At 37.0% G+C, this 14,369-nt stretch overlaps 1 protein-coding gene across 1 annotated transcript; it reads right to left on the bottom strand.

Moving 5' to 3' along the window:
- Positions 1–367: 367 nt before the first annotated feature.
- Positions 368–3,630, bottom strand: LOC143533017 (15-cis-zeta-carotene isomerase, chloroplastic-like). The gene is made up of 4 exons (XM_077027908.1): positions 3,204–3,630; positions 2,358–2,504; positions 2,066–2,275; positions 368–870 (listed from the first exon to the last, which is right to left on the bottom strand). Exons 1-4 carry the CDS (start codon positions 3,600–3,602, stop codon positions 535–537), a joined length of 1,092 nt encoding a protein of 363 aa, XP_076884023.1. The 5' UTR covers positions 3,603–3,630; the 3' UTR covers positions 368–534.
- Between the last annotated feature and the right edge of the window lie 10,739 nt (positions 3,631–14,369).

Here is a 14,369-nt window from a genome sequence, read left to right as displayed (position 1 = left end):
TTCAAAATCTTGTATGCTTCCGTTGCTAAATCATTTTAAAATCCTACACGTAATGTAACTAATGCCAACATGTTAAAACTTTACGCTACATCATGAACAACAAGATATCTAGCTAAAATATATTGAAATCTTGAATAACTGTAATCAAAGTTGGTGAAAGTTAGTTTCAAAGCACAATTAATAGGGTATCCGGTTCAGTGATTCGATATTCATACACCAGTCGAGGAAAAGACCAAAAAAAATGAAAACATGTGTAAACTATAGTTTACAGGTTATACATGGTGTTACGGTTTATGAAATTACAACCCTAGTTCAAACTAATCATTATAGATCGACTCGCATGTACTATATCTTATCCATTTTGACACTTTTGAACTCTTATCCAAACCATCATGAGGTGTTACGTTTTCACTTCTTATATAAAGGGTATTTTAAGTAATAGAATCTTTACAATTGTACATGTTTAACAACATATGTTACTAAACCTTGATCTTATGTAGTTGTGTGTTTGATACAAATATTTTAAAGTGTACACTACCAATGAAGCCTTAAACTAGCAGCCTGCATGAGTGGATGGGCAAAGTAAGCTCCTAAAGTCAATCCAGTTATAGCCAAATATGGCAACCTTATGAACTCCTTATAATAATCTTTTGGCAACTTTTGACGACCATCGAGGATAGCCGCAAACGGGACCACACTCGTTCGACTTTTCACAATTTCAAACGCTTCACCATATCTGATTTTCAATCTTCTATCTCCATTCCAAGCACCAAACAAATGATGCCCGATTAGCCCAACCGATGCTGCTACAGCCACCGAGTTCCCAATCCATATTGTGTGAGCGATGCACCACATCACCTGTCCTACCAACTGAAAAGAGCCGGAGCGGGTCAGGTCAGGCGGATTGGTGACAGGTCGAAAGGAATTCATGTCAAAATGGGTTTTTTAGCATGGGTAAAGTCGGGTCTAACTGACCCATGAGCACTTTTGTCTTTTCTGGAGTTTTATAAAGAAATAATGTTATGAATATGATGAAAAAAGTTAGACGTTACAAAAAAGAAAGTTGATTGACTAGGCTTGAATGCTTGATACGTTGTGAATACTAGCGGTGTGCATGGGTCGGTTTTTGGCTTGGTTATGGGCTCGAGCCAAGCCAAAGACCGAAAATTTGATATTTAAGTTTCTAAAACCGTTCAGTTTCAGTTTTTTTTCGGTTCTCAGTTTGGGTTCGGTTCAATTTCGGTTTATTTGGATTTCACCGTTTGAGCTTGAAATTTTTGGGCTGAAAAAAATTTGCCCAAAATAATGAATTTGAGCCTAAATCTTTTTGTTAATTAATAATTAACTAACATTATACATTTGAGTTTCAGTATTTGGGTTACACTATTTATAAAACCTTATAAATTACTTGACGTTTAATATTAAAAATCTATACATTTAGTTTGATTCGCCTGTTTCAGTTTGAGTCACATGCAAAACCGAAACCGAATAAATAATTTGGTTTTTATGAAACCAAACTATCGGTTTTTGTTTAATCAGTTTCGATTTTATCAGTTTTACCATTACGGCTTGAACTTTTTGGCTAAAAAAATTTAGCCTAAAATAATGGATTTGGGGCCTAAATCTTTTTGTTAATTAATAAAAAAACTGAGAAATTACTTAATATTCAAAATGAAAATCCATAATTTCGGTTCGCTTCCGTTCTCTTTTTTCAGGTTTAGTCACATACAAAACCAAACTAAATAAACCGAACCGAAAATTCGAATTTTAATGAAAACATGAAACCAAACCGTCGGTTCTTGTTCAGGTTCGATTATTTCGGTTTTTTTTTGTTACTTGATGGTTTTTTCAGTTTAATACTTTAATGCACACCCCTAGATTGAATACACTTGGTGTGACTTTCTTCAACCGGTTGACCCGTCCAAGAAATTTTCATTTGAGCTGATTTTAATAAATTTACCAATGCGACCGGTTAAAGACAAGGTACAAAACCAAACCGACCCGTTTAACTACAAACGGGCCAAATTTGCCATTTATAAGTTCTAACTAACAAAAACTGAAATACCTGTGGATGCCTGGTGATTCTCATGATACCACTTTCCCAAAGATGCATTTTAGGTTTATCAACCGCAGCAACTTCTAATAAGTTAAATGTTGATGGATAAAGAAAGAAGAACGATATGAAATTAGTAACCCACAATAAATGATGTAACCATGGAGCATTTTGTAACTGCCATAACTGAACACCATCGTATCTATGGTTAATGAAATACACCTGAATCACAAGTATTTAATGTCATGTAACACGTTAAAATAAACACAGAGAAAATATTAACGGTAAAGTTCACATTACTCACAATTGTACTAACGGCTAGAGGAAGGGATGTTCCTGCAAATAATACACGAAAAGCACGTTCTCCAATGAGTTTTTCACCTGGGTCTCGAAGACTAGCTAAACCACTATGTACAATTGCAAAAATAAGTGTAAGAAGGAGCATTACAACCTGCAGACAGAAATCAGATATTAGATGTACGAAACAAAATTTTGTAACTAATCTCATTACATTATCTTATATATTCGAATCGAAATTACTCAAATTGAATATCTATTGGGTCTGGCGCTGTAAACGAGCCGATCCGAGCCTGAGCTTGACTAGGCTCGAGCTCGGCTCGTTTGACATACGAGAGCTCATTTCGAGCTCGGCTCGTTTATTATCTATTAATTAATTTGTCTACATTTTAAATTTTTTTAATAGTGGAGAAAAACCTTAAATGAGCCTAAACTCGACTCGAGCTTGTGTGCAGTACCTTAAACGGGCCAAAGCTCGTTTTTTTTGTGAATTTAATACATAAAATTCTAAAAGAGTTGAAACTTAAAAGTACACAAGGTTCGTTAGGCTCAAAGAGCCTAAATGATCGCCCCATACAAGGCTCAGGCTCGATAACTAAACGACTTCGATATCGAGTAGCTTGTGAGCGGTTCGGCTCGTTTGCACCCCTAACTGAGTCGAACTTAACAAGATGTAAGATTTCTAACTGCATCTCAAATTCGACTCAAATAAGTTGCATCATTCAATTCCCAAATAGGATTCAATTTCAACCAACAGTTAAAACAAACCAACACTTCAATTTCATCATCAAAATTCACAAATTCAACAAAGAACCCATCAAATTTGAATCAACTTAACGAGGCGAAAACTAACCTCGGGGCTATCAGACACTCCCGAAACCGAATCGATGAGAACTTTACCAAACCCAGTAGAATTATCAAGCCAAACAACATCAAGAATAAACAGCACAACCCCCAAAACCCCAGTGAAATATATCCAAGAACTAATCTTTTGCTTCGCTAACTCGAAATTCGCCGAGTCCTCACCCACCAGAACATCTTTGGAAACACCCGTATCGGATTCTCCGAGAACAAATATTCTGCGGCATTTCGTCGAACACCTCGTGGGCACCAACTGGGTGGTCTTTAAAAAGCCTTTATTGGAATAACTGTTGATGGGTTTTACTGTACGATTGAGTTTGGATGTGAAGGTGAATTTGGGGCATCCTGGAATTGGGGAGAAAGAACTTGAGAGAAGAATTGAAGTGGCCATTTGTGTGTGTGTGTGTGTGTGTGTGTTTTTATTTGGAAACAAGAAAGAAAAGGGTATCTAGGTGGAGTTTGTGCTGTTGGTTTGGTTTTTGTTTGTTATAGTGGGGAAGAGAGGAGATGACATGAAAATGAGGGGATTTAACAAACTTTCTTAATTTGGGTGTGTTTTGAGACTGCTATGAAAAAGAATTTTTTAGTTAAAAAGGACTTATGAACTTATAAAATTTTTAAAATAAGTTTTTAAAGAAAATGTTTTGATTAGCTTATGTGTTGGGAAAAACCAGAATAACCATAAGGGACACTTTTTTTTAAAAGGAGTGTAATGAGGTTTAAGGGTTAGAGGAGTATAATAGGTAAATCAAACTCATTAAGTTAATAAGTTACATATTCCTAACTTTTCAAAACCATTTATTTTGCCTTCACCATAAGTTAAAATCCATAAGGTCTTATGGTTTACCAAACACCTTATACACCTTATTAACTTTTCAAAAAGTTTATAAGTTATAAGTTGATAAAAATAAGAAATCCCAAACACCCCCTTTGTTATTTTCTTTTTTTACTATTAGGGCGTTGGTAAATTGGGGTTTGTTGTGTGGGCATATGTACGCTTATTTATCAATCGTTTCATCTTTTAAACATAAGTTTAGGTTTTGATGATGTCTGTATAAACCTGGCGATGGTGTGTAAGCAATTGTTTAGTTAGAGCAATTACTTGTGAACATCATTTATATGCATGTGTACGTGTCACACCTAACACGTGTATGGGGTAGATTAGCTGTGCAACGGGTGTGTATAAAATATTCAGTTATTTTTAATTGTTTTTTTTGTTAGGAAATGTTTAAAGTAGGTTGGGCTGGGGGTTAGTTTTGATAATTTAGTCAAATATTATGTTACATGATTTTGCATTCATAATAGACTAATCCAGATTCTTGATGTTCTGGATCCGGAACATTGTTGAGGTAGGAGAGCCTCAACGGTTATGAGCGAATAATACTAGTGACTACAGTCGTTTTGATAGGGCTGGTACTCTTTTACAATGTTGTGGGCGTCATGTTAGTTAATCATCTATTGGTTAGCGAGGGTCCAAAAGTTGAATATTCTAAAATCCATTGCGTAGCGTTTTACATAACTAATTTGAATCGAAGCTTCAAGAATTAGCCCGTTGAGGATGCTAACCCTTTTTAACATAAAAAATTAATAATAAATAAGAAAAATAACAACTGAATAATACTATAAAATATAAAAAGAACATATAACATTTAAATATTTTTATGGTTTTTGTTTCGATGTGGTAACTTTTCACTACCGGTACCGAAGGTGGTAAATTGAAATTTTTTAATAGTTTGTACATTTTATTTTAGAGTTAATGGTCATTTTTGTCCCGGTGGTTTGTTACTTTCGCCACTTCAATCCAAAATTTGTAATTTTGTCAATTTAGTCCTCATAGTTTTAAATATTAACCAATTACGTCTCATCCGTCTAACGGCATCCAGCTATGCTGTTAGTTTAAGGGTAATTTTGTCTTTCTCCTTTTAATTTTGAGTTAATGGTCATCTTAGTCCCTGTGGTTTGATATTTTTACCAATTCAGTCCAAAGTTTGTAAATTTGTCAATTTAATGTTTAGTTTAATTCAGTTTTTTTATTTTTTATTTTTTTTTGTTTATAACCCTGAAGAGCATAATTCAAGCCCAAAACCATCGAGCAACCTCAAATATTGGTATGCATTTACTCCTTGACAACAATAATCATACCCCTCCTTATATTTAGTTTCTAGATATTTCCTAAAATCTTCTCCATGGTGGAATTCAATGGTAACGTGGTCAAGGTAATTCCCTGAAACCGAATTGTAAATAAAAAACTAAAAATCGTTTTGTTGATTAACGTATAATAGTTTATTACGACCCAGATTTTCGTTATGATATGTTAATGTCACATCCCCATCTTGGGCCTAGGAGTATGATAAATAGTTTGTACCACATTTGTAAATAAATCAGAGTTACGGTTATTAGCAGAAGTCTTATAAAAACATAAGGATCGATATTATAAATATTTACATTACAAAATACGAGACGAAAGTCTCGTTTAGGATTACTTGTTAAGAGTTTTACAAAACCACCATATTTTAAGATTTACACAAAATTATCCGAGCCATCGGATTCTTGAGCTTTTTCGTCCTTCAAGCTCTAATCTTGATTACCTGCAAAATGTAATAAAATATGTCAGCAACGAATGCTGGTGAATATGCTGACGCAAAAATATTTTCTTTACTTAATTACCCCTCGAGACCACGTAAGTCTCGGCCCATCTTGGCTTAGGAATAATCAAGTTAAACAATCATTATAAACTCGAGTCTCTACACTAGGTCACCCCAGCAAAACACCGCAGCGTTTTGACGTACTTAGGTACCATAAATATACACAAGGCCATTCTCACTTGAACATACTTTGGTTCGGCCCATCATGGCTGGAGGTCGTGACCAGGCGTGGTGCGATGTTCCCACCGCATACCACATATGTAAGGATCCAGACAAACGTATACCACAGCCTGAGGGCTAGACTCATACTCTTATTTACAATGTTTTTAGAGACACTTAGTCTCATGTAAAGTTTTACACATAACACGTTTGTTTGTTTGAAAACAAGCTTGTAAAAGTGGGACGTATTCACCTTTAAAATATCGGCCTCCAACACCGTCCTTGAGTCTTTCTCTTGTTATCTCGCACCTATAGTACGAGTATAACTTTTGTTAGTCGGATACACGATCCGGCTTAAGACCTTTAGTCTTATTTATCTCGATGAACCTTTAGTTCATTATCTATTTTTACTTTAAAACCTTTAGTTAAAAAGTAATATTTATAAACCTTTAGTTTATTTATAAAACTCTACGTTTCTTCTTCTTTAAGAAACGTATTCTTTTCTTTATTATTTAAGAATACTCATTAAACTTAAATAATATTTATAACAAAGAATTACATATATAATTATACATATGTATATGTATACACTTTTATATTTCTTTCTTTTCTTTTCTTTGTTATTTATTTTCTCTTTTTATAATCATCGAGTATAATTCCGACTTAGGGCATTAAGCCTTTATAATATTTTATTATTATTTTAGTCGGGCATTACACCTACCTTAACTCGGCTTATAATCCCTAGTTATTTGGGCAGCACTTCGACGCCGCTTGATCTTTTCCACTCTTACTTGATCAATACTTCACTTCGGCACGCAAATCGAGACACTCTTCTACGTCGGCACGCTTTACGAGGTAACTTGTCGAGACGTCACTCCAATACCATCTTCTTTCTTAACGTCATCGGGAGGTGGCACGATTATCGAGGTATAGCACGAATTATGAGAAATCGGGTACGCAAAACGAGATGGATCGATGGCACGTATTTCGAGGTGTAGAGAGAGAGAGAGTAGTGAGAGAGTAAACTGTGTGATTTGGGTGTGGACTTGTGAAGACCCGTGGCTGCTATTTATAGAGCAGATTTTGGACCCTATCGCGGTACGCGATGGGTCCTTTGGCAAGCCCATCGCGTATCGCGATGTAGGCTTGCTGAGTCACAGCATGGACCTGCCACGTGGCGAACGTGTTGCCACGTGGTGACACGTGGCGGCTAACGTTGCCACCGTGTGCCACGTGGCACACGTGTCACGTTGTGTCAGATACCCCATCGCGGTACGCGATGGGGTTTCCTTCTGATCCATCGCGTAGCGCGATGGGTCAGAAATTTCAGAATTTACATTTTAGTCCCTGGAGTTTTGATTTTGGCAAAACTGGTCCCTTGACTTTGAAAACTCAACATTTTTGACCCGAAATTTACATGATGTTACAGTTAATCTCTAAACCCTAAATATTATGCATTCATCAAAGAAACGATATTTAGTTTTTTCCGTACAATTTGGTTTCACGGAATTGCTTTGACCACTTTACCGTTGAATTTCACCATGGGGGAGAGTTTAGGAACCGTCTAGAAACTAAATACGAGATGAGGGGGTATGATTACTGTTGTCGACAGAGTAAATGTAGACCTGTTTTGGGCTTGGATAATGCTCTCTAGGGTTATAGAAAAAAAAACTGACTTAAATTTACAAAATTTCAAACTTTGGACTGAATTGGCAAAATTATCAAACCACAGGGACGAAAATGACCAATAACTCAAAATAAAAATGAGAAAGACAAAAATACCCTTAAACTAACGGCATAGCTGGATGCCGTTAGACGGATAAGACGTAATTAGCTAATATTTAAAACTATGAGGACAAAATTGACAAAAATACAAATTTTGGACTGAAGTGACGAAAGTAGCAAACCACATGAACTAAAATGGACATTAACTCTTTATTTTATTAAACCTTATAACCTTAAACTATTGTAAACATTATTTTGTGCTTTATGCACATACCAAACTCCCAGATGCAACGAAATTTCGTCACAACGAGCCAGGAATTCCACTAATTATCATACAATTTGTTTATAATTATTAGTGTTTTTAAAAACTCTAGAAAAAGCTAGAAGTTTTTTTCATTTCTCAAAAGTACAAATAAATTCAACCCGTAGTAGTAAAAACTCTATGATCTGTTAGTGAATCGAGTTCTAATTGACTCCGGCTTAAGACTGATGTTGGTTGCATTTTTAGGCACATTTTATGGTAGTTTAACATTAATTTTTCATCACATATCATGCATATATTCATCCAGTGGCAGATCAATGAATTTTTTTCGCAAGATCAGAATTTTGGGAATCGATTATCTATTACTATATATTTTTTTTCGGCCCATTCGGGTCGGGTCGGGCCATATTCAAAATTGATTTATAAATACCTAATGAAATTATGTCTGTATACGCACCAAGGCGACATGACCGTGACCCCGTAGTCTTGCTATAGGTCCGCCCCTGCATATATCAAGATATCATATTCATATCTCATTATTTTAGGCTGGACCTCGTTTTGCCGCTGGAGTGATGACATGGCGAGCGGTGCCGGCGGCGAACACCACCCCGGTGCAATCGGGGATGCCCGGCGGTAAAGCTGTTGTGGAGAATTTACCGATCAAAATGTCGCTCATCTTCTCCACTTTAATGCTTCTGTTTTCTTTTATCTTTTTGTAACGAAATTGTTTTGATTGAAAAAGATATGGAGAATGGTGTTTGGTAAAGATAATAGATGGGTGTTTGATGAAGTACAGGAGGAGAGAGTTATGGTCCTATAGGGAAGATGAAAAATATAGTATTATTATTTTATGTTTTACATTAATTATACTAATATTACTAAAAGTTATTATGATTATTACTGAAAAGTAAAAGTCTTTTACACCATGTTACAATTTATGTTTAGTTATATTAAACTAATTTTATATATATATTAATATTATTATTTTATTTGAAGAAGAAGGAAGTAGTAAATTGATAACCATTTCCTTTATATTGTAGAAGGAAGTGAAGTAAGTGTGGTATGATGTGGCGCTGACGTGACAGGGTAAATTGATAAGTAAAAAGGTATCCATACCTGATAGTCTTATGAAACACTTGTTTTGATGGAACGGGGTCTACTTTGAATCGTTTTTTTGTGCACGGAGCCGTTGTGAGGGACGTCTTTGGATGCTAGAAAGAAATTAACGGGTTCAGGAGAAAATAGTCATTGATTGTTTAACGACCAAATTGTTAATTTGGTTAGCAACTAAAATGTAGATTTTTGTTCGGCTACAGAAACCAATTAATTGGGCTACACCCAATTATATTAGAACTAGTTTTTTTACCCCCGCAACGTAGGGTCGTAGGATGATCATAATAAAGACGTATATTTGACCGAAAATACCCAGCAAACTTTGACCCATATAAAAAATTATGCACTTTTTTGATCTAATTAGTTTGTAACTTGAACCAGTTTGGACCTGTATACATCAACCATGGTAACCAAAAGACTTTTTAACATAAAACTTACAACTTGGTCATTAACCGACTTGTACAACTCTACCATTCAGAACCAAACTAACCTTCTACTCAAAAGTCAAAATTGTTTACATCACATACAAAAGCCTGATGCATTGCCCCTGCCATCAGCTGACCGCTGCATTTGCCAAAAAAAGTTTGTTTGTGATACCTGTTTTATATATTGCTGGGCTTGATTTTCTTTTGTTTGTCGACCTTGCAGATTAAGACACAGTCTGTTAAGTATCTATGTAAGCCTTGTAAAGTGTCTACTATCAATTTAATATGTATGTTTGCATGTTTGAAATTTTATACATAGTTAATTCAAAATCATTATATTTAGTTGCTAGTATAACTCGTTTAAGTCAAAATTAAAAAAATTACATTTTGGCCCACTTCAGTGAATCGTGAGTCGTTCCAGCCAAAAATATAGAGGTTTCTCATTTGACCCATTTGACACGGTCGTTTCAGTCTAAATTAAAGAATTTACTCATGTGACATGTTTTACCAGTTTGTTAACTTTGTTTCGCCCATTTCAGCCAAAAAAAGAACTTACTCATTTGACCCATTTGACCCGTTTAACAGACTCATATTAGTTATCATTATATCCTTTATCATCCAAACCGACTCAAAGTCAAACTACCGAAAAGCCGCCGATAGTATCACAAAAAGTCGCATCAAATTTTAGATTTTAAACTGTAAAGCACCTAAGCCCCTTTTAATACCATAAGTCTGATATGCTAAAGCGAAAATCAAATCGAAGAAAATTGAAATAACAATAAACGGTTGTTAAGAAATAGAATTACATATAGGCTCAGATATGATATCATCATCGCCTTTATCAACCAAACCGACCTGCCATAAAACTTACTCATTTGAACCTAATGACCCGATCCGTTCAGAAAAAAATTAAATAATTTACTCGTTTAATCCTTTTGACGCGTCTCAGTCAACCATAGTATGGATATATACCTAGTGGTTCGAAGAGCTGGAGCAAAACCTTTAATATGATAAATGTTCACATCAGATTGTGTGATCGTTAAAAGAAAATCTGCACGTTTATTTTAGTCGGTTATTAGTTGTCCTGGTTTTATGCTTTTGAACTTTGAATAAAGATGGTAGAAGTAGTAAAAGTTAGTTCCTGCTTTTCAGTTATGTTTTCCCTATTTAAAGCTATGTACTTTCTAGTTGTTAGTATCCCAATTTTATGAAAGTTTCATTCAAGTATTTCACTGTTCTCGTTATATTATTTGTCTTCTTTTGTTCCATAGTACCTGGTTACCATTTGTCAAAGTTAACAAGTGGTACCAGAGCCACTATCAAGATGTCAGATTTGCAGCTGGTAGGAGGAGTCAAGAAGTTAAACCACCAAAACTACAAGTCCTGGTCTACCTGTTTAAGTTCTTACCTACAGGGCCAAGATTTGTGGGAGGTGGTGCAGGGAAACGACACCTTGCAACCTGCAAGAGAGACACAAGATGGAGCCTTGAGAAAATGGAAGGTGAAGGCTTTATTCATATTGAAGATGACGGTGGAGGACGATATGTTAGATCATATTAAAGACTCGGTGAGCCCGAAGGAGGCATGGGACACCCTGTCGGTACTGCTGTCAAAGAAGAACGATGCAAAATTGCAACACCTGGAGAATGAACTGTTGGGGATCACCCAGAAAGACATGTCGATTTCATAGTACTTTCATAAGGTGAAATCACTGTGTCGAGAAATTGGTGACCTTGATTCCGATGCTAAGATCGGAGACACGAGGATGAAGAGAATTATAATTCATGGGTTAAAGGCAGAATACCACAGTTTTGTTGCTGCGGTTCAGGGATGGCCTACCCAACCTACAATTACTGAATTTGAGAACCTTCTTTCCAGTCAAGAGCCCCTGGTGAAGCAGTTTGCAGGAGTTCAGGTGAAGTCTAACGAAGAAGCCTTGTATGTTGAAAAAAGACAAAAGAACAAGACAAATTGGCATGCTAATAAAGGCTCAGGAAATGGAAAACAAACGTGGGATGAAAAACGGAAAAGCTAGAAAAGGGAAACCTCCTCAGAAAATAAGAAATGGCAGGGGAAGAAATTTCCGTTTCGATGCTATAATTGCGGTAAGAAAGGTCATATGGCCAAGGATTGTCCAACGCGACAAGAAGAAGAGTGTGCAACAACGGCTCAAGTAGAAGAAGGGTGGGAAGCGAAAGCCCTAATGGCTTATACTGAAGATAAAGGCTGCTATAATGAACACAATCATGCAGCGCAATCAATAATTAATTCTACTACACAAGAAGCCCATAATACTGAAGCCCAAGTGTTGCATAACCTCATTAATTCAGAAACCCACGACGGTGCAACTCAACAGCCGTTATGCGCTGCCCTAGTTGCATCTACAGGAACCAAAGCGAACCGCTTAGACGACTGGATAGTGGATTCCGGGTGCTCAAATCATATGACAGGGGAGAAGGGACGATTGCTGAATCCAGTTCGATACGATGGAAATCAGGTGGTGGTGATAGCTGATAACTCGCATCATTCGATTGCTCATGTGGGTAATGTCATTTTTTCAACAGATTCTGATCAGCAAGAGGTTACTCTGGAAAAAGTCTTTCATGTTCCAGGGATGGGGAAGAACTTGTTTTCAGTACCACAAGTTACCTCAACCGGAAAATATGTTCTTTTTGGACCTGATTCTGTCAAAGTTTTTGAAGAATTTGAGACCCCATCTATTCCAGTGTTGAGTGGTCGAAGACGCGATTCAGTATATGTACTTTCAGCCGAAGCAGCCTACATTGAGAAGACGAAAAACAGTCAAAGTGTTGACCTTTGGCACTCACGATTGGGGCATGTGAGTTACTTTAAGTTGGACATGATGATGACCAAACAATTGGTTGCAGGTTTGCCAAGCCTACCTGTCGTTAAGGATGTTGTGTGTTCGGGGTGTCAATTCGGTAAAGCTCAGCAACAACCATTTCATCAGTCAAGTTACAAGTCAAGTCAGCCATTGGAACTTATTCATAGTGATGTTTTCGGACCCGTAAAACGGACGTCTGTCGGAAGTATGAGGTTTATAACTTTTATAGATGACTTTTCAAGGTTTTTGTGGGTTGATTTTATGAAGGAAAAGAGTGAGGCTCTAACCAAGTTCAAAGCCTTTAAAGTTGAGGCTGAAAAGTTAACTGGGAAAACGATAAGGATGCTTCACTCAGATAATGGTGGATAGTACCGGTCTCAAGAATTCGACAACTATTTGAATGATTGCAGGATACGAAGACAATTAACCTGCTCTCGTACACCCCCAACAAAATGGCGTTTCGGAAAGAAAGAACAGGCACTTGGCTGAAGTGTGTGGTAGTATGATGCACGCTAAGAACGTACCTGGGCAATATTGGGCGGAAGCTATGCAGACCGCTGCTTATGTAATTAATCGAATTCCCCAACAACAAATGAAGTATGTCTCCCCATTTGAGAAGCTGTTGAAAATTAAGCCAAATGTAAGTTATTTCCGAGTGTTTGGTTGTGTATGTTTCGCCTTTATTCCCAGCTCTCAAAGGCATAAGCTGGAAAAGAAAGCAACTCGGTGTGTATTTGTCGGATATGACAATGAAAGGAAAGGGTGGAGATGTTATGATCCGGTTACGAGAAAATGTCTCGTATATCGGAATGTTGTTTTTGATGAAACATCGTCATGGTAGTTGGAGTCAAGTGAAACGCTCCCATACATAACAAAAGAAACAAACAGTGAAGTGCATCAGGTATATCTCCCATTTTTTGGTATAAGTGATGATGATGTTGGTGTTGTGAGTACAGGTGATGGAGAAACCGAACCGAATCAGTCCGCATGCAATAGCTCCAATCCAGAAACTGGACCCAATCAACCTATAGAAAGAAGCTCCAATCCGAGTCCTTGGACCACGGGTGTTTTCACTCAAGGGTCCACATATGTAACGTCACCACGAAGGTCAACAAGAACCAGAACCCCTAACCCTAGATATGCCCATGTGGCAACTGTGAGTGAAAAAATTAGAGAACCGGAATCGTTTGATGAGGCTGCATCAAAACAAGTCTGGAAAGCTGCCATGACAGAAGAAATAGAAGCCATGATCAGAAATGAAACCTGGGAATTGGTGCCTAAGCCGGTTGATGTAAAACCAATTACGTGTAAGTGGGTGTACAAGGTGAAGCACAAAACTGATGGATCGGTGGAAATATGTAAAGCCCGGCTCGTTGCTCGCGGATTTACTCAGCAACACGGTCTCGATTATGAAGATACTTTTAGTCCTGTGGCTAAGCTTACAACGGTCCGGGTTCTTTTAGCGGTGGCGGCACATAAGGGTTGGGTGCTGCATCAAATGGATGTACACAATGCTTTTCTGTATGGTACTCTAGACCATGTTATCTACATGGTACAATCGATGGGGTTCGAAAATATTAATCATCCAGATTATGTTTGCAAATTAAAGAAGGCCATTTACGGGTTAAAGCAATCTCCTAGGTCTTGGTTCGGGCGTATTGCTGAATTTTTTTATGCATAATGGGTTTGTTAGTACTAACTCTGATGCTAGCATGTTCGTTAAAGTGTGTGGCTCACAGGTAGCGGTGGTGTTGGTGTATGTAGATGATTTAATCATCACAGGCGATTACAAAGCAGAGATACATCAGCTGAAAGAGAATCTGTGTACACGCTTCCGCATGAAAGATTTGGGGAAACTCAAGCGGTTCTTAGGATTGGAACTAAGTTATGAAGAAAATGGATTCTTGCTGCATCAAAAGAGGTACATGTTGGATCTTTTGCAGCGATTTAGTATGCTTGATGCTAAACCAGCCTATTTTCCCAT

The sequence above is a fragment of the Bidens hawaiensis genome, unplaced genomic scaffold (genome assembly GCF_021521415.1).
Source record: "Bidens hawaiensis isolate Kalapana, Puna unplaced genomic scaffold, B.hawaiensis_p1.1 tig00000702_1, whole genome shotgun sequence".
Taxonomy (NCBI): Eukaryota; Viridiplantae; Streptophyta; class Magnoliopsida; order Asterales; family Asteraceae; genus Bidens; species Bidens hawaiensis.
The sequence above is the reverse complement of the archived record's forward strand: the minus strand, read 5'-3'. Positions and strand labels throughout refer to the sequence as shown.